Consider the following 22,796-nt stretch of genomic DNA (forward strand, 5'->3'; position numbering starts at 1 on the left):
TTAATGGTCTTGTCAACCAAAAGTGGTTCGGTAATGGTGACTGATGTGGAAACCAGAATTACAGGGAGTGTGTCTCAGGAAATTGAAAGCATTCAGGCTATTATTTTCACCTGCATTAATTTTAATGGACAGAAAAATCACGATGTAATTTCCCAAGATGAGCTCCTTAGTCTGTTCTGGGAGCACCAGATCATAGAATTGGCCACTAGGCGTAGTGATGTTGTGAAAGTGTTCATGAAAATTCCTTGGGACATAGAGAAATTTTAAGTGTGTTCACTTAGAATGTCTCCGTGATTTCATTTGACACATCAAATCGAGGAACTGTTCACGAACCCATCTTCAAAATTGTCACCATTTACAAACTAGAAGGTTTTTTTTTAGTTAAAAAGTCTGCTAATGTAAAAAATTGGCCCCTGTCTTGATTAGGTTGGATTTCTGAATGGGTGGGGGCTCTGAGGGGAGGTTGCAGTGGTGAATCTAGTTTGCATTAAATTGAGGTAGGAGGCGTATGGCAATCCTAGGGGAGGTTGCGCGAATTTTAGAGGGTAGAATGATTGGGAGAACTCCTCCTGGCCCACAAAGTAAAATTTGAAACGAAAAATAAAATGCTTTCTCTCCATATTTTATGTGCTCTCTTTCTCTCTGTATCTCTCTCTCTCTCCTTTCGTCCTGTTGTTCCTTTTCCCACTGATCCCATTGCTTTTGATTATTTCTGTTCCTGCTTTGTAATATAGTTGTTTAATCTGAAAGACAAGCAAAAAGTCCAAAGGCTCCACCATCATCACTGTCACTAGCATCACTGAATTTGTTATAAATACAGAAGAGATGCTTTGTGCAAGCAATGAAACACAGGTCAATTAATTCTCGAGTTGAGATGCTGCATTTTTGCAGTGCATGCCAGTCTCGCACACTAGCTTAAATCGATCAAAATCCCATCTCTTTTATGATTGATGGACGCAAGCATCTGGCAACACTGAGACCTTAACATTTGGAGCATAAACTCTGGCAATAAGCAAAACCATGCCAGAATAAAACAGACATGTCATACAATATTAATATTTTTCAAGGGCATACACTCATGATTGCAAATTTTGTTCTAAATATCCAAATCAGGCCAAACAAGACCAACTCTAGCCAATTTCGTGCAGAATGTCAAAATGGGTGACAGTCAAGAATATTGATTTATGGTTTCAATTTCTATAAACGTCCAATCCTCTAGAACTCAGAAAATAGCTGTCAGTTCTCAACACCCAAACTGTAATTTTGCACAAACCTATCTCAGACCGGGTCATTTAGGACCCAGGAGAATTCGTGAAACTGCAATTTTGATTCTTGCTGGCGCCTGTGTTACAATTTATGTCAATGTTGATGCGGTTTGGATGAGGCCTATTGTTTTGTTAACCTCTAACTACTTGGGCTTAATCATTACCCTTGAAATTTTGTAAAATATTTGAGATAGTACAGTTAAAAGTAGCAGATTTGGTACAGTGTTGTGTAGAGTTAATGACAGTATATTCTGAAGTGTTTACTGTTTTATGCTTGAACTTCATTTCATTATCTTTACCAGCATGTCCTATGTTTTTATTCAGTAGTTACCATTCCGGCAGTTATTCTTGTTTTCTTCCTAGACGTTGTTATTATTTTTGCCATCGATTCAGCAGTTCTGTTTGCTTTCTTTGTATCCTCCTTTATGTTTCTTTATGTTCATTGAAGTCAAGAATCATTGAGGATCAGTTTGAGAAATGCACTCACAATGTGGTAAGTTGATTTTGGAGCCTGTGTCACAACTCCACAGTGCCAATCCAAAAGTGAAGTTGTGGTAATCTTTGATACAGATTCACAACTTTGTGTAGAAATGAGAGTGCTCTATTTCAAGTTCATATCTAATCTTCTAGATATGCCAGGCTCCTTATTTTGTGTGGAGAGCGTTATACATCCTTTGTGCATTTCTTCATGTTTTGATTGTTCCTTCTAAGATCCGGGAGTGTCAGCGTGAGAGCTGTAGGTGAAATGATAGTCGAGACAATTGACCTCATTGGACTTAACTATAAATCAAATTAACCACCCGAGTAGTCTAAGTCTTTGACACGTACTAGCTGATTTCAGCTGCGAGTTCTTTAATTCTCTCTCCAACCCTGAGTTGCCTGAGACCTCACTACATTAGCCCGATTGTATACGGTCCTCAAGAGATAGTTCAGTGGGCTGAGATTTCATCACGCAATGTCTGCAAAGCGTTCTCGCTTTGCGCAGATGTCATTTTGCTAATATCATTTCAGAAGCCAAAATACCAATAACACACCCTCAACTTTGCTTTCTCCTTGTTCACAGAAAAGTATGAACTTATTTTGAAGGAGGTTCCCAAAGGTAATATACAAAGAGCAATGGCTTTTTTTTTCTGTCCATGTTTAATGTCAGCTGTTACATTTTTTGTTGTGTCCTTAATGTTTGAAATTATTGGCAAGACTGCACAAATAATTCATTCCCATACACTCAGTACATTTATTACGCAGGCTTGAACCCTGATCATTTCTTTTGCACATAATCCAGGATGGATAAATGGTTCAGGGAGCTAAAAATAAATCCAACAGTCTCAGGAATGTTCACAATAGTCTTTGAAATTGCACAAGAAGAGAAATCTAAATACAATAGGCGTGGCAAAATATAAAAGCGAAATACGGCTGGAGTCTGAAACAAAAACAGAAAATCTCAGCGTGTCTGACAGCATCGGTGGAATCCATGATATGGACATGCCGGCGTTGGACTGGGGTGGACATGGTAAGAAGTCTCACAACACCAGGGTAAAGTCCAACAGGTTTATTTGGAATCACGAGCTTTCAGAGTGCTGCTCCTTCATCAGGTGAGTAACTCACCTGATGAAGGAACAGCATTCCGAAAGCTCGTGATTCCAAATAAACCTGTTGGACTTTAACCTGGTGTTGTGGGACTTCTTACAGCATCTGTGAAGAGAGAATAGAGCCAATGTTTCAGGTCTGTATGACCCTTCATCAGTGCTCCATCCGCTCTGACAACGGGTCAGCCAGACTCGAAACGTTGGCTCTATTCTCTCACTTACGGATGCTGTCAGACCTGCTGAGATTTTCCAGCATTTTCTGTTCTTGTTGCGGCATAAAGTATCTCCAATTTTAATGTTCATGGACCACCGACATTCCAAGATTCATTGTTCAGTGTATTGTTGCAGCAGCTAAAGTCCCACAAGTGTATCAATACAATTTGCATCCTGAATTCTGCACTTGCTTCACATCTAATCTTTAAATATCCATCACTCTTCATGTTGTCACTGATCATCCATTTCACACTTCCTTTCGTATATATTTCTTAACTTCTTCTCTCCGCATGCATTTGATGCTCCTCAGTTGACAGGCAGGGACATAGTGTAACTCAACAAATCTCAGTCTATCTCACCACTGCGCTCCTCACAGTAAGCATGTTCATGTTACACAAAACTATTCAACTATTACCCAGTTCCTCACTCAATGAGCAGAAGCAAGTAAACCACAGATGTTAGCTGTGATTGAGATTTGACCAGGAGTTCCAACACTGCAGCAATTAGAAGCCCTTTTGATTGTATTTTGTATAAGCATTCTCCTTTCCTTTCATTTTTTTTCTGCCACTGTTCATTTACTGTTCTTTCTTATCTTTTTCTTTAAATTTATCTTACATTCCTTCCTTTTTGATTTAATTTTCAGCCTTCCAAGTTAACTTGGTTTCCTTGTCTATCTTGCTGTGTTTATTTCTCTTGTTACACGTAAGAACATAAGAACATTAGAAATAGGAGCAGGAGTAGGCCATCTAGCCCTTCGAGCCTGCCCCACCATTCAGTAAGATCATGGCTGATCTGAAGTGGCTCAGTTCCACTTTCCCGCTTTCTCCCCATAACCCTTAATTCCCTTGCCTACCAAAAACCTATCCACCTGTGTCTTAAATATATTTAGCGAGATAGCCTCCACCACTTCAACGGGCAGAGAATTCCAGAGATTCACCACCCTTTGAGTGGAGAAGTTCCTCCTCAACTCCGTTCTAAACTGCCCTCCCCTTATCTTGAGGCTGTGCCCTCTCGTCCTGCTGTCCTTTCTGAGCAGGAAGAATCTCTCTACCTCTACCCTATCCATCCCCTTCATTATCTTATACGTCTCTATAAGATCCCCCCTCATCCTTCTAAACTCCAACGAGTACAGACCCAGTCTATTCAGCCTCTCTTCATAGTCCAACCCCTCATCTCTGGTATCAGCCTAGTGAACCTCCTCTGCACTCCCTCCAAGGCCAAAATATCCTTGCGCAAGTGCAGCAACTAAAACTGCACACAGTACTCCAGCTGCGGCCTCACCAGTGCCCTGTACAGTCGCAGCAAGACCTCCCTGCTTTTATATTCTTTCCCCCTCGCTATAAAGGCCAGCATCCCATTCGCCTTCTTGATCACCTGCAGACTGGGTTTTTGCGACTCATGCACAAGGACCCCCAGGTCCCTCTGCACCGTAACATGCTGCAGCTTTTCGCCCTTTAAATAGTAATCCCTCCTACTATTATTCCTGCCAAAGTGGATAACCTCACACTTGCTAACATTGTACTCCATCTGCCAGGTCCTCGCCCACTCGTTCAGCCTATCTAGATCCCTCTGCAGACTTTCCACATCCTCCGCACAATTTGCTTTTCCACTTATCTTCGTGTCATCAGCAAATTTCGACACTCAGCCCCCTCCTCCCGATCATCTATATAAATGGTAAATAGTTGAGGCCCCAGCACCGATCCCTGCGGCACTCCACTTGTCACCAATAGTCACCACTAGTCACTCCACTAGTCACGTCTGCTATATTTTGCCTTCTCCCCTCGATTCCAATTATAACATCGGTCAACTTGAAAATGACGACATCTCTTTGCATAAGAAACATAAGAAACATAAGAAATAGGAGCAGGAGTAGGCCATCTAGCCCTTCGAGCCTGCCCCGCCATTCAATAAGATCATGGCTGATCTGTCGTGGCTCAGTTCCACTTTCTCGCCCTCTCCCCATAACCCTTAATCCCCTCTCTTATCAAAAACCCATCAACCTGCGTCTTAAAAATATTTAGCGAGGCAGCCTCCACCACTTCAACGGGCAGAGAATTCCAGAGATTCACCACCCTTTGAGTGAAGAAGTTCCTCCTCAACTCCGTTCTAAACCACCCCCCCCCCTTTATCTTGAGGCTGTTCCCCCTAGTCCTACTGTCTTTTTTGAGCGGGAAGAGTCTCTCCACCTCTATCCTATCCATCCCATTCATCATCTTATACATCTCAATGAGATCTCCCCTCATTCTTCTAAACTCTAACGAGTACAAGCCTAGTTTATTCAGCCTCTCCTCATAGCTCAACCCCCTCAACTCCGGCATCAGCCTAGTAAACCTCCTCTGCACTCTCTCCAAGGCCAAAATATCTTTGCACAGGTGCGGCGCCCAAAACTGCACACAGTACTCCAGCTGCTGCCTCACCAATGCCCTATACAGCCGCAGCAAGACCTCCCTACTTTTATATTCAATTGCATTCCAACAATCATCAGAACCTTGGAAGGAAGCCACCCTGTGGTCAATACCCATCACCAAATGTGACTGGCCTCACGATCAGAACCACTGATTGTGCCACTCAACAGAGTAAAGAATTTGTAATGATTTCAATCAGGCCATTGAGATTGGCCAATTGGAATATGAACTCCTCGATTAAGGAGTCAATTGATGGGCCAATCAAGGAGTTTTTTCCTTATATTTAACCGGGAGTGTCAATACCTCTGGCACTCCTGAAGGTAGTCCGCTAACTGATAGCACTCTGTGTACTGCTGTTGGAATTATAAATAAAGGGATTCTGGGGAAGGGACTTCTGCCTCTGAAGACATATTATTAAACAGGCAATTTATAATTGTTATTGGATATCCCTAAAGTCTAAATCTTGAGAAAATGAAGAGAAAGCCTGAAGATTCTAAAGGAATGTCACTGCCATTTTTTTATTTCTTCAGGATACTTACAGGCCCAATGTCCTATCAGCTTCATAGCTCCGGAAAAGTGGAGCTCTTAAAATGCAGACTTATGCAAATGGATGGCATGATGGCACAGTGGTTAGCACTGCTGCCTCACAGCACCAGGGACCTGGGTTGGGTCACTGTCTGTGGAGCCTGCACATTCTCCCCATCCTTGCATGGGTTTCCTCCGGGTGCTCTGCTTTCCTCCCAATGTACCGGTTAGGTGCATTGACCATGCTAAATTCTCCACCAGTGTACCCAAACAGGCACTGGAGCATGGCAACTAGGGGACTTTCACAGTAACTTCATTGCAGTGTTAATGTGTGCCACTACTTGTGCCACTAAGAAATAAACTTTAAGCTTTTACTGACTCCAAACACTGACAATGGGACAGTTAGCCTTTTGCTAACCTTGCAATAATGTTCAAAATAGTCCAATATTGGCTGTGAGTTATATTATCCGTCCAATTCTATTGAACCAAATCTTTTTTTTATTCATTCATGGGACATGAATGACACTGGCTAGCCAGCATTTATTGTCCATCCCTAGTTTCCCTTGGAGGGCAATTGAGAGTCAACCACATTGTTCTGGAAACACAGACAGGGTAAGGACGGCAGATGTTTTTCCCTAAAGGACATTAATGAACCAATTGGGGTTTTCTGGCAATCAACAATGGTTTCATGATCATTGGTAAATTCTTAATTCTAGATTTTTTTTATTGAATTCAAATTCCACCACTTGCTGTGGCAGGATTCGAAACCGAGTCCTTAGAACATCGGCTGAGTTCCTGGATTAATAGTCTAGCGATAATACCACTGGGCCATTGCCTCCCCAATCATGCCAACAGACCTGCAGTTATACTTCACAGTCTGTGTCAATTCAGTGTGATTTCAGTGTCAAACCCATACAAAGCCTGCAGTCAGCAAACATGGAGAACTGATCCAAGTGTCGACTAAAATGTCACTGCCTCATCCAATGACAGCGCATTAGGTCACCTTTTATAGAAACCTGCTTATGCGGCCTCATAAAGCAATCCATCAATGCAGATGTTTGAAGGTTTAGAGAGAAATTGAGGATGTATTTGAAATAGCAAAATGAGTCAGCCCCGGACAACTCATTGGGTTGGATTTGCTATTGATGAGCGATCAAACCCAATCTTAACATATTTTCTTTTCAGTTTCTTTCTGTTTAACTTCAGTCCATGAAGTCCGTTCTATATCTCCAGCCTTTACCAGCCAAAACATTTCACTATTATTGATGTGTGGCTAAAGAGGGACACATCATAAACTTGCAGTCCAGAGAACCCAGGTTGGAGAAGAAGGGCTACAGTGTTGTAACCAGATTCCCCACCATGCTTCTGCAATACTAGCAATTCACTCGGAACCCAAGATCATGGAATCATACCTTATTTTGGATCTTGTAAAGGGCTAAAAGTTTTATAGTGTTACTTTCAAAACAAAATACACTGGTCTGCCAGTTCTTGTCTTATAAAAAATGTGGACTTTGCTTATACAGATGACTAAATATTTCTTCTTAAGAAAATAAATTTGGATCTCTGTGGATATATTTGTAAGAACTGCTATTGAAATCAATTTGGAATTGACGCCAGTATTTGCAAGGGAGCGCACAGTCATGTAGTTTTTTTATTATATAGAAAAGAACAGGACCAAGTAAGATCTTGCAATCCTTCTGAACAGTTCCAACGAGTGTGCGGGAGTTTAAAGGAGAATCCACGTTCCACAGGGAACTCCCCAGCTGATTCACAAGCATCCATAGTTTTATTAACAACTGAAGCATTCTTGAGATAGTTTAATTGCAGCTGACCTTTCAACTGAGTTATTATTAAAGTTTAATATCTCTTGAAAATATTTATTAGCCACTATATTTCATTTCCTTTTTGTGAATTCTGGTAAAATCATTGCAAACCCATGTCAGATGAACACCAAAGGTTCCTGTAACATTAACGACTTGATCAAATATAGTAAATAGATTGGATTATAAAAACATTGAAGGGGATGTCTAGCTGGCCATTATTGCACCCACAATCACATCTTCATAGAATCCCGACAGTGCCGAAAGAGACTATTCGGCCCATCAAAGCTGCACCAACAACAATCCCACCCTAGCCTTTAAGCCCATCTGTTTACCCCACTAATCCCCTTGACACTAAGGACGGGGTTTTCCAGCCACCTTCAATCCGAGGCTGGAAAATCCTGCCTACGGTCAACAGACCTTTCCATAGTTCATGTTCCGCCCACTAACCTCCACCGCCCCGCCCATGGGTAATGTAGCATGGCCAATCCACCTAACCTGCACATCCTTGGAGTAGGGGAGGAAAGTGGAGGAAACCCTCGCAGACGCGGGGAAAACGTGTAAACTCTCCACAGATAATCACCTGAGGCTGAATTGAACCCGGGTCCCTGGCGCTGCAAGGTAACAGTGCTAATCGCTGTGCCACCATGCTGCTCTGAGTTGAATCAGAGCAGATCGTCTGAAACTTAGAGGACCATTGACAAGTACTAAAAAGGAAAGTACGGAATATCTGTGATGTAACAGTGGACACATCAACAGTTAAATAGAATTAAGGAGTCAAAACAAAAGTGTGAGTCGTCACTTGTTTAATCCAGTGAGTTACTAAGAAATGCAAAATAGGAAAATCCTGGGTCTCTGCTGTGTTTGCTCATTTCAACTAGGGCAGGCCATGATTAGAGAGGCAAAATGGCCTGGATTGCAGTTGCTGGTAGCTTTCCAGTCACCAATCTACATTTTAGGAACATTAGAATCCCTATAAAAGAGATAGCAAGTCCACAATTGGATTGTGCAGTTTGTTTTTGCATTTTTGGCACTATAGGTGTCTATTTGGGTCCAAAGTAGCATTTACATGCCATTTTGAGCAGTTTATTAGTGCGGATGTTAGGCACATAGCAGATAGATCATTGACTGCTTTTGTGTTAGTTGATTGATTTCTGTTGGCTATTGCTGAGTTAGTTGAGGTGCTTGGCAATGTCTTCTGCTACTTACAGTCTGAGAAGTCTACAGGGAGTGGTATGGTCCATAATGAAGACTTTGGTTCTCTACTTCAAAGGTTCTGCTCACAGCAGTTTCTCCCAGCCGTAAGTGTTGTGGTTTCTATCTTTATTGGTCTGCAGCATGATGAGGGAGGGTCGGCACAGCAGCTCAAATTTCTTGGAGCGAGAGAAGGGGAGAAGGAGTCTCATTAGCAAGTCAAAGCCACACAGGGAGCATTTCTTTCATTTCTCCTTCAGTGAGTAATGTTTAATGGAGCCCACCAGAGCAGGCTGGGTGGCAGCCAGACCTGTATAATAACATGAGAGGCCAGATTCTCCTTCATACTGTTTAATCAGCAGTGGGAATGGGTCAAGCTGGGGAATCAGTCCGCTGGCTAATTAATGAGCTACTTAAATATCATTATTCCTGAGCCCACCAGGATTTAGTGCTGGCTCAGGAATTCCCCATATATGGGACTCCCATGCCTCTTGAAGTGTTGCCCAGCAAACCCTGTCGGGTTTGCCTGCAGCCTCTCAGGGGCCCCTCTTTCAAAGGGATGTAGTGTTCCCTCAAGGGATTCAGCTTCGAAAAGGGAAGGGATGGCCACAGAGATCCACTCCCCTCCCCTTACTTTTACATCCAACTATCCCTCTCCTTCCCTCTCCAGTGACTGCCCTCTCCATGATCCAACATGCCCACACTCACCTGTCTCCACAGATCCAGCGGATGATGCTTGGCGAAGTTCTCCCTGCATTACCAGCAGTGGCCATTCATCCTGATGGTGCTGCTGTAACACACAGCTGACAGTCTCTGATTGGCTGGCGGCTCTTGCCACTGGGATTTCCAACCTGCCAGGGATATCGTTCTATGGAAGCTCTGATCACACTTAAATAGCATTAGGCACCCCGTGGAGAGGTGACGCAGATTTCCCAATGGTTCTCCAGATGGTGGGCTGAACCCACATCACCTGCACTAGTGGCCAGTAGGTGGTCTTTGTCTCATGATGAAAGTTCTCAGTGAAATCTGTCACCTGTTAAACAGCAGCCTGGAAAAGGGCAAGGAGCCATGGCCAGTGGTTGTAAAAATGACCATACCTGTCAATTTGCTTGTATTGGGCTTCTTCCAGGGTGGAGTGAGCAACAGCTGGAATTCTCTGATGTCATACACCCCATCACCATTGCCACCGAGAATGGAATATTTGGCACTCAACACCACTGCCTCACAGCTCCAGAGAGCTGGGTTCAATTCTGGCCTCGAGTGACTGTATATGTGGAGTTTGCACATACTCCCCAGTGGATTCCCTGCAGGTGCTCCAGTTTCCTCCCACAGTCCAAAGATGTGCAGGTTAGATGGATTGGCCATGCGAAATTGTCCCTTAGTGTCCCAAGGTGTGTAGGTTAGATGGAACAGCCATGGGAAATGTGTGGGGTTATGGGGATAGGGCAGGCTAGATGCAAACACAATGGCTTCTCCTGCACTGTAGGTATTCTATAAAACTATGTGCTGAATCCTTGTGACATTTTGAGTCATCTAAATATCTCCCACATCAGAGCTTCATATTCAGCCATGACTTCTGGGTGGGATTTAAAATTAAGGCATCAGAGACAAAGGACAATGTCTGAGCCTCTTCGTCATTCAACGTCAGGGTGGCACAGTCTACCACTGCTGCCTCACAGCGCCAGGGACCCAGGTTCAATTCCCACTGTCTGTGTGGAGTTTGCATGTTCTCACCATGTCCGTGTGGATTTCATCCAGGTGCTCTGGCTTCCTCCCATTGTCTGAAAGATATGCTGATTAGAAGCAGTGGGCCATGCTAAGTTCTCCTCAGTGCACCCGAACAGGTGCCAGAGTGTGGCAACTCAGGGACTTTCACAATAACTTTATTGCAGCGTTAATATAAGCCTAATTGCGACATGAATAAATAAACTTAAAACTTCATGATATCTAAATTTCTCGCATACTACCAAGCAGGTGTGAACTTGTTACTCAGTGACCACACTGTGGGTCAGTTCTGTGCTTTGTGCTGTCATGCAATGGCACCTAAACTTCTTTTACCAATGAGTATATTGAATATGAACCTTATTTTGAATGTAGATCTTGAATTATAACTTTGTGAAGTTCCTGTAAAAAATGGTAACATGTGCACCGTGCAAGGTTACACTTCAGGATAAAAATAGTAACTAGAGGAGTGATAAACTAGGGGAGCATTACAAACATAACTGATAATCCGACTATAGATGGATTCCTCACGAAGGAAAACTTATCAAGTTGTAGTCTCGATAGTTTGTACATTTTCCCTTCTTCCATGTTATTCTTTTAAGTTCCTGTAATTTTGTTTCCCACCATACTGTGCATTATTTTCTTATTGTGTAAATCTGTGTTTTTTCTGTGCATTGGAGTATTGTTGTCATATGATCGTAGAAAAATAGTTATTAATCCTGATGAACATGACACAGTTGTTGGATATACACAATATCATTGATGGAAATGCAATGGGTAGGATTTTCCAACCAGGCTCCCCCCAAAACCAGGAAATCCTGCCTGAGGTCAACGGATCTTTCCATGGTCCGCCCCTCGCCTGCTTCAATTCCCAGGGCGGACAGAACGGGAAAACTCGCCCCACTAAATTCAATACAGATATAATTATTTTTCTGGATGTGCAATATAGAAGAACTGATCTCAAAATTAGTTCTGCTGCTATGAATGCCGTTTCATGTCAAAATTGTGCCCTTGCCACTTCCACTGATCCCCGATGCTGTTGAGTACCATCTTGGTGAGGATATTAGCATGAATGTTACACGCGTGTGCCAGAAGCAGGCAGATTGTGATGTCAATCAGCCTGAAGCTGCCAGTTTGGACCGTGCTGCTCCGGCTAATACCCTCCCTTAAACACACACTGCCACACATGAAGCATGATGCGGAGATGCCGGCTTTGGACTGGGGTGGGCACAGTGAGAAGTCTCACAATACCAGGTTAAAGTCCAACAGGTTTATTTGGTAGCACGAGCTTTCGGAGCGCTGCTACTTCATCAGGTGAGTCACTGCCCCAATGAAGTAGGTGCACTCCAAAAGCTCGTGCTACTAAATAAACCTGTTAGATTTTAACCTGATGTTGTGAGCCTTCGTACTGTGCACCTCGAAGGAGCACAGCAACCAATCCCCTTCTCCTTCACTACTGCTCATGAAAAGGATCATTATCAGATTGTTGGCTAGTTGTTGTTACTACCACTGGTTCCACTGAGTTTGTGGAAACGCTGAGCACTTTGAGGAGTTCTTTACTATTGGTAAAATCCAGATTTATTACTATAAGGGTTCTGAAGGCTACATTTGTTCCCATTCATGAGTTCCAGAGTAGCACCCTGCCTTCACGGGCTGTAGTGTGAAATGGAGATGGTGCAGAAGCAATCAAGAAGAAGACAAGCAAAGGGAGGGGAATGAGAGAGAAGAGGGACCTCAGTTGGAGGACTGAATTACCTATGGTCTTCCACTTCTCCACCTAAGCCGGAGCAATGCCTTCATTGTCTGTAATTCATGAAGGTGCTCGCTGAACCCAGGCACTGCTCAAAGCCAAATCTGTAGCCTCAGAGCAGGGCCAAGATCTGCACTGCCAGTTGCAGTAAAGGTGATCGTGCTTCTTTTCACATCCTTTGCAGTGTTCCTTCCAGACCGGTGCAGTTGACATTTCTGATATCTCCCAGTTCACCACCCATTGCAGGAGAGAAGTGACACAGACACCTTATGTCAGGACAGAGAAATTACATGAAAACATAGAAGATAGGAGCAGGAGGTAGCCATTCGGCCCTTCAAATCTGCTCATGGCTGATCGTCCAACTCAGTAGCCTAATCCTGCTTTCTCCCCATAACCTTTGCGCCTAAGTGCTATATCTAGCCACCTCTTGAATACATTTAATGTTGTTGCATCAACTGCTTCCTATGGTAATGAGTTCCACAGCCTCACCACTCTTTGGGTGAAGAAATGTCTCCTCATCTCCATCCTAAATGGTCTACCCTGCATCCTCATTCCGTAGTTCATGGTGTTCTCTTTGAACAGCGTGAAACAGCCCAGTACTGAAATCTTGCAAGGAAAGCAAGCTTCTTCATGGTGCAGGGTGCCATCGATTGTAACATGTGGCTTTGTGAGCACAAACTTTAATGTTAATCTGTGCAGTTTCAGTACATCTTATCACTCACTGAAGGTACAGTTGAGCCAAGCTCAGTATACCATGTTCACGAAATCCTGCTATCCTGACAGCAGCTGTAATGAAATCATTCTGCACCCTGTCTACTCTTCAATCAATCTGTCAGCCATCACCTCAGACTGAAGGGTGGCCACTGAATGCCAGGCTCCTGCTACCACTCTGCAACCCAATCACAAATGGCCAATGACAACCATACTGCTGCGAGAGACATCACTGAGCAAGTGATTGGGGGCCTGAAGCAAACATTCCATTGGCCTCAACTGATCTGGAGAAGCCCTTCAATATTCAGCAGAGGGGCCTTAGTCGGTGGTGGTCTGCTGCACCATCCAAACCTGGCCATCATGAGGGCACAACCCTTCCCACCATGGAAGAACAGGGATAGATGGATTAGGGGGAGAAAAGGAGTAGGTAACAAGTGCATCCATGTTCTGGATGAGCACTACATGAGTATATAATTTAATTCAATTCTGGTTCCCATGAGTACAGCCTCAGATCCACACCTCACACCTTAACAACCATAAGATATGGTCATCATTGCCTTAGTCTGACCATGTCCCTGAAATAAAGTTACCATGAAAGAACAATCCAGATCAACGTTATTCAACAAAACATCCAATATTTCATACAAACGCAACTCATTGTCCTTGTGCATTCCCTTAGTCTAGCTGTGTTTGCCTATGTTAGTGTTCATATTCAGTACTTTCCACTGCTAATCCCCCAGTGCAGAGCCTCAGGGATCCTAGTAATCTGTTGGAAGACAGATTGCCCAACTGCGCTGAGACTCTGAAAGCCCATTGGAACACTGGTGTTGCAGCTATGAGGATAACAGTCCGAGTTTCATGCATCAGTCTGAGTTTCCTCGGCAACACACCATTGCTGCTACTTGTGCTGCTATGGAGGCTGAAAGATTGACGATCGGAATCATCATTATAGTCACAGGTTGAAATGCTGTTGTGGAAGTAGTCACCACTTCCACACTGGAAAGTGTGGCCTGAAAGGCCTGCTTGTTGTCTTATGCCAAGTTGGAGTTGGTTCCTTCATGTTCCTTGACAGAGGCAGACCAACTCATACACAAAACATCTTAGATTCATCAGCACTCTCCTATAGACACACCATTGATGTAAATATAGTAACCATGACTAATGCTTTTAAAGATAAAATTTAATAATGATTTGAGAGAAATAAATTTGCGTGATTATGGCAATTGCGGTAGGAGGTGGGACTGACTGGATTGCTCTGTAGGGAGATAGCATGGACTTTTATGGGCCACATGGTTTCCTCCTGTACTATTATGACTCTGCAATTCTCCCCCTCTCAAAAGCAGAATATTATCCTTCACAAAATTGGCAGATGTGCCACCCTTTTCCTTGCCCCTGGCTGCAGGCCACTCACTTACTGCGTGGGTACATAAGAACGTAAGAAATAGGAGCAGGAGTAGGCCATCTAGCCCTTCGAGCCTGCCCCGCCATTCAATAAGATCATGGCTGATCTGAAGTGGCTCAGTTCCACTTTCCCGCCTTCTCCCCATAACCCTTAATCCCCTTGCCTACCAAAAACCGATTTACTCGTGTCTTAAATATATTTAGCGAGGCAGCCTCCACCACTTCAACGGGCAGAGAATTCCAGAGATTCACCACCCTTTGAGTGAAGAAGTTCCTCCTCAACTCCGTTCTAAACTGCCCCCCCCCTTATCTTGAGGCTGTGCCCTCTAGTCCTGCTGCCCTTTCTGAGCGGGAAGAACCTCTCCACCTCTACCCTATCCATCCCTTTCATCATCTTGTACGTCTCAATGAGATCTCCCCTCATCCTTCTAAACACTAACAACTACAAGCCTAGTTTATTCAGCCTCTCCTCATAGCTCAACCCCCTCAACTCCGGTATCAGCCTAGTGAACCTCCTCTGCACTCCCTCCAAGGCCAAAATATCCTTGCGTCAGTGCGGCGACCAAAACTGCACACAGTACTCCAGCTGCGGCCTCACCAGTTCCCTGTACAGTTGCTGCCTCTATAACTTACCCTCTGAAGTGGGTGCAATGCCAAGATCCGGGTTGGTGGCTGCAGGTGGCAGATCGATGATGGTGTTCCCTCTTCATCAAGCTCTCCTTCCTCTGGACCTTCAGTCTCCTGTAAAACCAGCCTACCAAGCAGCAGATTTTGTATTCTGAAATTCTGTAAAAGCACAAGAGCAAGATTGAGATAAGGGAAAGAGACAATGCAAGAAGTGTATGACTACACAGTATGCATATTGTAAATGATAGCACATTGCTGGGTGAGGGAGGTGAGAAGGTGAGTTCATCAGGAACATGCCATGGTCTCCGATTTCAGCCCCAATGTTGGCCACCACTTTAATGTCAGCTGTTCCAATGATTTCCAGCACTGTTTTCTCTATGATGGTGAACACATTGAGCTGTGCCCACCCCCACTCCTACCCCCTAACCCCACCCCCTACCTCCACACCGCCCTCCCCCGCAATCCCAAACCCCCCCACTCCCCACTCCCACCAGTTAGCAATAGATTATGGGCCACATTGTCCAGCAAGAGAAAAGGGAAATGTGTTAGTGAGTATGGTGCAATGTGTGTGAGTGATGTCCCTTCAAACATAGAATATTGTATAAGCTGAGACGTGAGGTATGTGTCTTGGTTGATAGAGATTGTTTGGAGGTGCGTGATGGGGCTATGATGAATGGAGTAGCATGTAAGGCAAGTGGTGCCATGGACAGGATAAGGCCCATAAAGATGCATTCATTGACCTCAATCTCTCATGTCAGGGCACTGAATATCTTCCAGCACTGTACCCAGCTCCCTGAGGCTAGACTGCCGTCATTGACCACAACGGTTGCCAGCTCTCATTACATTCTTAGTATCTGCCCAGAGGGTGACTTGGACCCTGAGTGAAGAGGACCTCTCTTACCTCTGCACCTGCAGCCCAGCACGGGAGAAACTGGGGCCTGCTCTCTGGCTTGCTGCATCTTTCTTAATAGGCTTTCTGCCTGGTCTTTAACTCCTCGTTCACCACGTCCAACCCCTGCTGCAACCAAAAATTGCCTTTAAGAAGTGAATTCAAGCTTTAAGTAGTGCAGGCTAACCTTAAGTGCCTCACATGAACCACCCCCCCTGCTGAAACATGCAATTGCTTATCGCTGCTTTCAACACTGGGTTGCACACCACAATCATCATAATTAGCACACAGCATGAAGTTTACTAGTGCCTGCATCATTTTAACAGGCTTGAGTTAATTGCTGATTGTGAACCCCATGCCCAATTTCAGCAGCCTTCCAGTTTAGTCCCCTTTAAAGTCAATGCGATGGTCGGCCTTTTTTTTAACATAAATTTTGCAATGCTATTTTGACAAATACGTAGAGGGTATCTTTATGTTGAAGCCTGTGATTTACAAATTGATACATTTAGACTTACGCAAGGGCAAATATATGTCTGCAGGTGAACAATTTAAAAAAAACAAAGACCACTGGCCTGGAATGGCTCTCCTTTTACAAATCATCCGTCGTATTCCTAATTTACAAAACTGACCACACTTCAAGAACAACTTCCTTGGTTGTAAAGTGCTTTGAGACATCTGGTGGTCATGAAAAGTGCTATATAAATGCATGTCCTTCTTTCAGTTTTCATATCCCCAACTTTGATGTCAGAATTAATTACTTTCACAATGTCCAATTGCAGTTTCGGAAGTGCGTATAAACTGGCCGTTTCCTTGTGTAAATGTTTCGTGGTCTGATCCATGCATTTTATTAAACAGTTCAAGCATATTTGCAGAATGGCATTTACAGCTACAAATTTCAGCGCTTGAGTTGCTTCAAAGCTCTTTGAGTTGTCAGTCCTTTTGCTCTCTTTTGGAGGAGGATAAGACAACGTGGAATAATAATTACGCAAACCTATCATTTGAAGCAAATGACTCTGAAAATCAGACATCAGGAAGATTGTAGTATCGAAAATTAAAATAAATGTTTCCATATAATAAGGGCTGCACCATAGCTTTTCACATATATCTACTCGAAAGATTTTCCCATTTTCCCAAATCCCAGAACGAATGTGCTCCACAGGTTGCATTTAAAAAAATAATAGAACTAAAAATGGGCCACATGTTGTTAGCATTGCTGTCTCACAGTGCCAGGGCCCGGGTTTCAATTCCAGCCTCAGGCCACTGCTTGTGTGCAGTTTGCACGTTCTTCCCACATTTGCGTGGGTTTCCTCCGGCTGTTCCAGTTTCCTCCCACAGTCCAAAGATATGCAGGTTAGGTGGATTGGCCAGGCTAAATTGCCGCTTAGTGTCAGGGGGATTAGCAGGATAAATATGTAGGATTATAAGGATTAGGCCTGGGTGGGATTGTGGTCAATGCAGGTTCAATGGGCCAAATGGCCTCCTTCTGCACTGTAGAAATTCTTTGATTCCATGAAATACACTTGTGGTGTGATAACACTTTTAAATGTTGGATGCTGGGTTAACTCCACACAGAGAGCAGGAAACATATGGGGCAGGATTTTCTGGCCACACTTGCCCCAAGACCAGAAAATCCCACCCAAGGTCAATGGACCTTTGCATGCCCTGTGTCCCACCCACTATGATTCCTGTGACAGATGGGATCTGTGACCCTGTGGCATAAATGACTTCCATATCTCAAGTGAGCTCAGCCCATTTCTGTTGACCCAGATTTTGTGGTTGTATTGACCACAAAACTGCTGGTGATTGCCATCACTACTCTGTGAAAATCAAGGCAATTGGTGGCATCTGCAATTGCACTATGTGACACAAAAATCCCGAAGTTGATATCAGAGATTCCCTGCTCCTTCACAGGGTGCACTGTTAAAGAACTCACACTTGGAAATCACTTTGAAATCACTGAATTGATGCAAGCATCCAATTTCTATGTCTTTCCAACAGTTAAAACTCTTGACTGAATTACACCTTTTTGAGTGGGGAATAACTGGGTCGCTGATGCCAAACGAAGTCATAATTACAGCCTCTTTGAGCCTAAAATCTATTCTGTATGTGTGAAATATCTCCACTATCCATTCCATTTCACAATTAAAAATTCAAAAGATTTGTAAGATAATTTTCTTTTAAAGTTTGTTTGTGATATATTAGCTTCTACCTTAGTCACGTATCTCAATCTTCAACTCACATTCTGTAAAATTAGAAGGAGCGAATGATGAAACCTACTTGCTGCTTCCTAGTTTGCTGTCCTTGGGGATTCTTCCTTGTGATTGGCTACTTAGCCTGCCTGATTTGTGTTAGATTCTTTTTAAGAGCAAAAAAAAGTGCAACCAATTCCTCAGCGTTTGTTAGGTCTTTGGTGGTAGCTTTCTTTGAGGTCAGTGATGAGTCCGGTCACCAATATTGAACAGAAAAATCTGAACCATTGTATTTTGATGCCTGTTAATTTTATTTGACAGGCTTCTGATAAATAAGTCCTTTGTATATGATTTTGTTTTGTCCGTGTTCGTATTTCAAACATCATTAATAGCATAACTAAGAAATCCACATAAAGCAGATGCTATAAATTGTACCAAACAATACTAATTTCTGCTGCGCCCATGCACCTATAAATAAGTCAGCAAACTCTCACAAGCTGTTGGTGGTTTCTAGAAATGAGTACAGCCTGAGGACAGGAATAGTGGCATCTTAGTTCATTTCAGGAATCGATCAACATGCTAGAAAGAAATGAGAACAAAGGACATCAAGAACAGAGAACTAATAATGTTAGGCTCATTAATTTGTGCGCACAGTGACATCCTGTGCAGCAAGAGATATTTAAGGCAAGTTTAGTTTCTGTCTCATCGGTTTAGAGTCCCATTGTGCTCCTTATTTTCTAGTGTGGAGCCATCCTAGACAGAAAGCATATACCACAGTGCATCTCCTAATGAAGTAAATATTTGTTCAGTTTTCAGAGGTGTTGCGAACTTTAGTTTTCTCATGACTATTAGGTGCATTTTGGAGAAAAATTTGGTCCCACTTTTAATTAAGATGAGAGGAGGATTAGTGAAAAGCAATAATAGGAAAGTGAACTATCCTTTGTGCAACTGTAAGTGTAAGCATTTGCTATTCTGTTGTCATATGTGTCTTTCATGTATGTCATGGATAATGTTTAATGGTTCGAATGTCTTATATTTATGGTAACGTATTCAGTGCTAATATTGGTCTATGTGTTTTTGAGATTATTTTTCTGGAAGCGACAGAGTGCAGCATCCTAATTCCATAATTCTCTTTTGCTTTTGTTGTGCAGGGGAAGTCACTTACTTCGAAGAGGCTGACAAGTCTGGTGCAGTCTTACTGATCCATTCACTCACACTTCAGCTGAGGAGCGGGCCAGTTCAATTGTTCAAAAGCTATAAATCACTATCTATCCTGAACCCCGAGGACATCGTACCATCCTTTGCATGAATGAGAATCTGATCTTTTTTGGGTGCATGTGTGTGTGTGCGTGTGTGGTGTGGGTGTGATGTGTGCGTGTATGCAAAGATATTGCTGGCATGAATGGAGAGGGTTGGGGAGGGAGGATCATTCCACCTATTTTTAAGTTTGCTTCATCCAGCTCCAGGCATCAACCTGCTGAATCTCCACTCATAATAAAGGGCGGGATTCTCCGACACCATTCATACCAGCAGATGAATGTTTGGCTGAACGCCAAATTCTCTGTCCTTGCTGACAACGGCTGTGGGACCTGAATAGCCGGAGAATTCGGGCCAATAAGTTAAGATTCATCATAAAAATTGAGGCCGGAGCTCAGAACATCATTAATTGGTTCTGACTGAAATATTAGGAAGATTTATTGTGTACATATCATAAAATGACCCTCCATCCATTATTATGTTGGGCCACATGAGACCATGAACACAGAAACGTTCCCCAACAAGGGTTTATTCATGCATCCTTGTCGGAAGTATTCTGTGCTTCCACTTCAGTGTTTTTAACATTTTATTTTTATACAATATTGAAATTACTATTTATTCCAAATTTATTAAAATTTGTCCTTTTCTCTTTATTTTTCCAGGTTGATTTATTTTGACATTTTTTTGTATTATGGGTTATTCCTACATGCCATGTTTTGATATTATTTCACTGGGTGAGAGCTACTGTGCTAATTAAATAGTGAAGTTCCGACTCATAATATTTAAGGAAAGTGTATAGCATCTCAATCCTATCATTAGTCAGTTTGGCTCTAAGAATATATATATAAAAAAATTAGTATCATAGATATTTTGTAAATGACAATTTTATTCCTCTATATCCAGGTAAGACAAAATAAAATTGGTGTAATGAGTTTAGCTGAAAGTTTTTTGTTTTATTTTTCTTTTTGAAAGAAATTTTGGGTCGGATTTTCCAGACCCGTGTATCGCTGGGATCGTCCAGTCCTGCTGGGAGTCAATGGACATCTGACTGGGCTGCCAAATCCCTCATGGCAGACCCTGCAGGACTGGAAAATCCCAGCCTTTGAATGTGTCGCAGATGATGTTGGTAACAAATAATACATTGTAAATCTCTGAGTTGTCGCAATTACTGAGAATGTGATCGCTACAGGAATGCTGCAGGAATAGCAGCTTTTTGGAAGCATCATGGTAAATCACTTCCACATGTACTTCCGAATTCCACATTCCAAGTGGAAGAAAGATCGGTGGTCAGCTCAAGATTATGTAGATGGAAGTCTGGAACCTCTGCTTTTAAAGGCAAATGTGGGCAGTATGGTGGCACAGTGGCTAGCACTGCTGCCTCACAGCACCGGGGACCCGGGTTCAATTCTGGCCTTGAGTTACTGTCTGTGTAGAGTTTGCACATACTCACCATATCCGCTGTGGGTTTCCTCTGGGTGCTCTGGTTTCCTCCTGCAGTCCAAAGATGAGCAGGTGAGGTGCATTGGCCATGCTAAGTTGCCCCTTAGCATCCCAAAATGTGTAGTTTAGGGGGGATTAGCGGAGTAAATACATGGGGTTACAGGGATAGGGCCTGGGTTAGATTTTCTTTCGGAGAGGCGGTGCAGACTCAATGGCTGCTTCTGCACTGAAAGGATTCTAAGTATTACTGAGCTACAGTTGCGCCTTTATAGATAACAGTTACAGTGCGTCATAAAATTGGCAGGCCTTACGTTTGAAAGGAAAAATTTCCTCCTATAATTTTACATTTAATTATCCCTCCATTCCTATTCCATCCCAGACATTGTTTCACTTGCAAACAGTGACAGCAGTGAGTGAATAACTATAACAGTCAGCAGACAGCCAGGGTCACTCTGTACACCAAATGACTGCACCTTGAATGAACTTTTCCACCTCTACAATAAATTGATGATGCATCCATAAGTTACTCATAAAGGATTCAAAACTCAACTCTGATGTGTTACAAGAGATACTAATGCACCGGACTTTCTGGGAGAGAAAAACCAAATCTTCCCAGGAGAAATAGATCTTCTGAACCATCTAAGTAACACCCCTAAACCTTTGAAAAGTAAGAAGTCTCACAACACCAGGTTAAAGTCCAACAGGTTTACTTGGAATCACGAGCTTTCAGAGCCCTGCTCCTTCCTCAGATGAATGGACCACTCATTCTCCACTCACCTGAGGAAGGAGCAGCGCTTCGAAAGCACATGATTCCAAATAAACCTGCTGGACTTTAACCTGATGTTGTGAGACTTCTTAATGTGCCCATCCCAGTCCAACACCATCATCTCCACATAATGGGTATCCCTGAAAAGCAACCAACAATTGGCACAAAGAAATGAGTGATCTCAATAAATTCAGATAGGGAGATTATAAGCTGAGCAAAGCAGCACAGAAACGTATCTTTGCCTCAGATGTAGGGCATCCAAAGCCAGGAATAACATTCCAAAATGATACACCCCCGCACCATTAGGCCTTGAATTTAAGAAGATCATAAACAATTAAGGCAGGAAAAGATCAGATTTGAGCAGGGAGGGGGGCTGGGGGTAGATGGAGACATACAAAAGGGACAGAATGCTAGGTGAAATTAAAATAAGCAGGCACGAGCACTGCCTATGTGAGAACATGCTGTGACCCTGTTCCAGCAGCTGGAAAATTGAGAGCAACACTGCCTTGACTGGCACTGGGTGCCCCAACCTGAGTTTATATACAACAGGCAACTAACTGCCTGGCATTAGAGCTCAACTCCTTTAAGGGACACTGGATGAGGGGGCTCTTTCTGCAGCCTTTCTTCTGGGAGTTCCTTCTTGGGTCACATGGCACCCGATTACAAGGGCCCGCACAAGCCAACAAGGAGGCTGCCACTACCTGTCTAGCAGTGCCCCTAGGTGGTGGATGGCCCACCTGCTAATAGTAAGATACCAGTGAAGGTGGGTAGAGGCCCATAACCAGCCTTCCCTTCTGCTGTAAAATGGCAGCAGCAGCGGGAAGGAGTCAAGCATGCCATCACTACCACCCCTCCCACCTGATAGTTTTTCTCCCCTAGCTCCCTGCATGGTCCCTGATGCCCCATAAAGTCCCAACCAACTTCTGTGTGTCTACCCTGTAAAGTTCTTTCAGAATTCTGTATAATTCACTGAGGGCAACCCTCATTCTCCTTAATTTACACTGCCTGTCATCATAGCACAGATCTGTCAATTCAA

At 43.3% G+C, this 22,796-nt stretch overlaps 1 protein-coding gene across 2 annotated transcripts in view; it reads left to right on the forward strand.

Annotated features, from left to right (window-relative positions):
- Positions 1–20,452, forward strand: part of rgs7b (regulator of G protein signaling 7b) — a 382,811-nt gene extending 362,359 nt beyond the window's left edge. Inside the window, exons 17-18 of one of the 2 annotated variants that reach the window (XM_080199833.1) lie at positions 2,329–2,364; positions 19,449–20,452. In XM_080199833.1, coding sequence (XP_080055959.1) covers positions 2,329–2,349 — 21 coding nt within the window. In that variant the 3' untranslated portion in view covers positions 2,350–2,364; positions 19,449–20,452. The remainder of the gene's footprint in view (positions 1–2,328; positions 2,365–19,448) is intronic. The other variant, XM_080199832.1, reaches the window with a different exon arrangement.
- Positions 20,453–22,796: the final 2,344 nt, after the last annotated feature.

Source organism: Carcharhinus amblyrhynchos, chromosome 12 (genome assembly GCF_965287045.1).
Source record: "Carcharhinus amblyrhynchos chromosome 12, sCarAmb.v2.hapA, whole genome shotgun sequence".
Taxonomy (NCBI): Eukaryota; Metazoa; Chordata; class Chondrichthyes; order Carcharhiniformes; family Carcharhinidae; genus Carcharhinus; species Carcharhinus amblyrhynchos.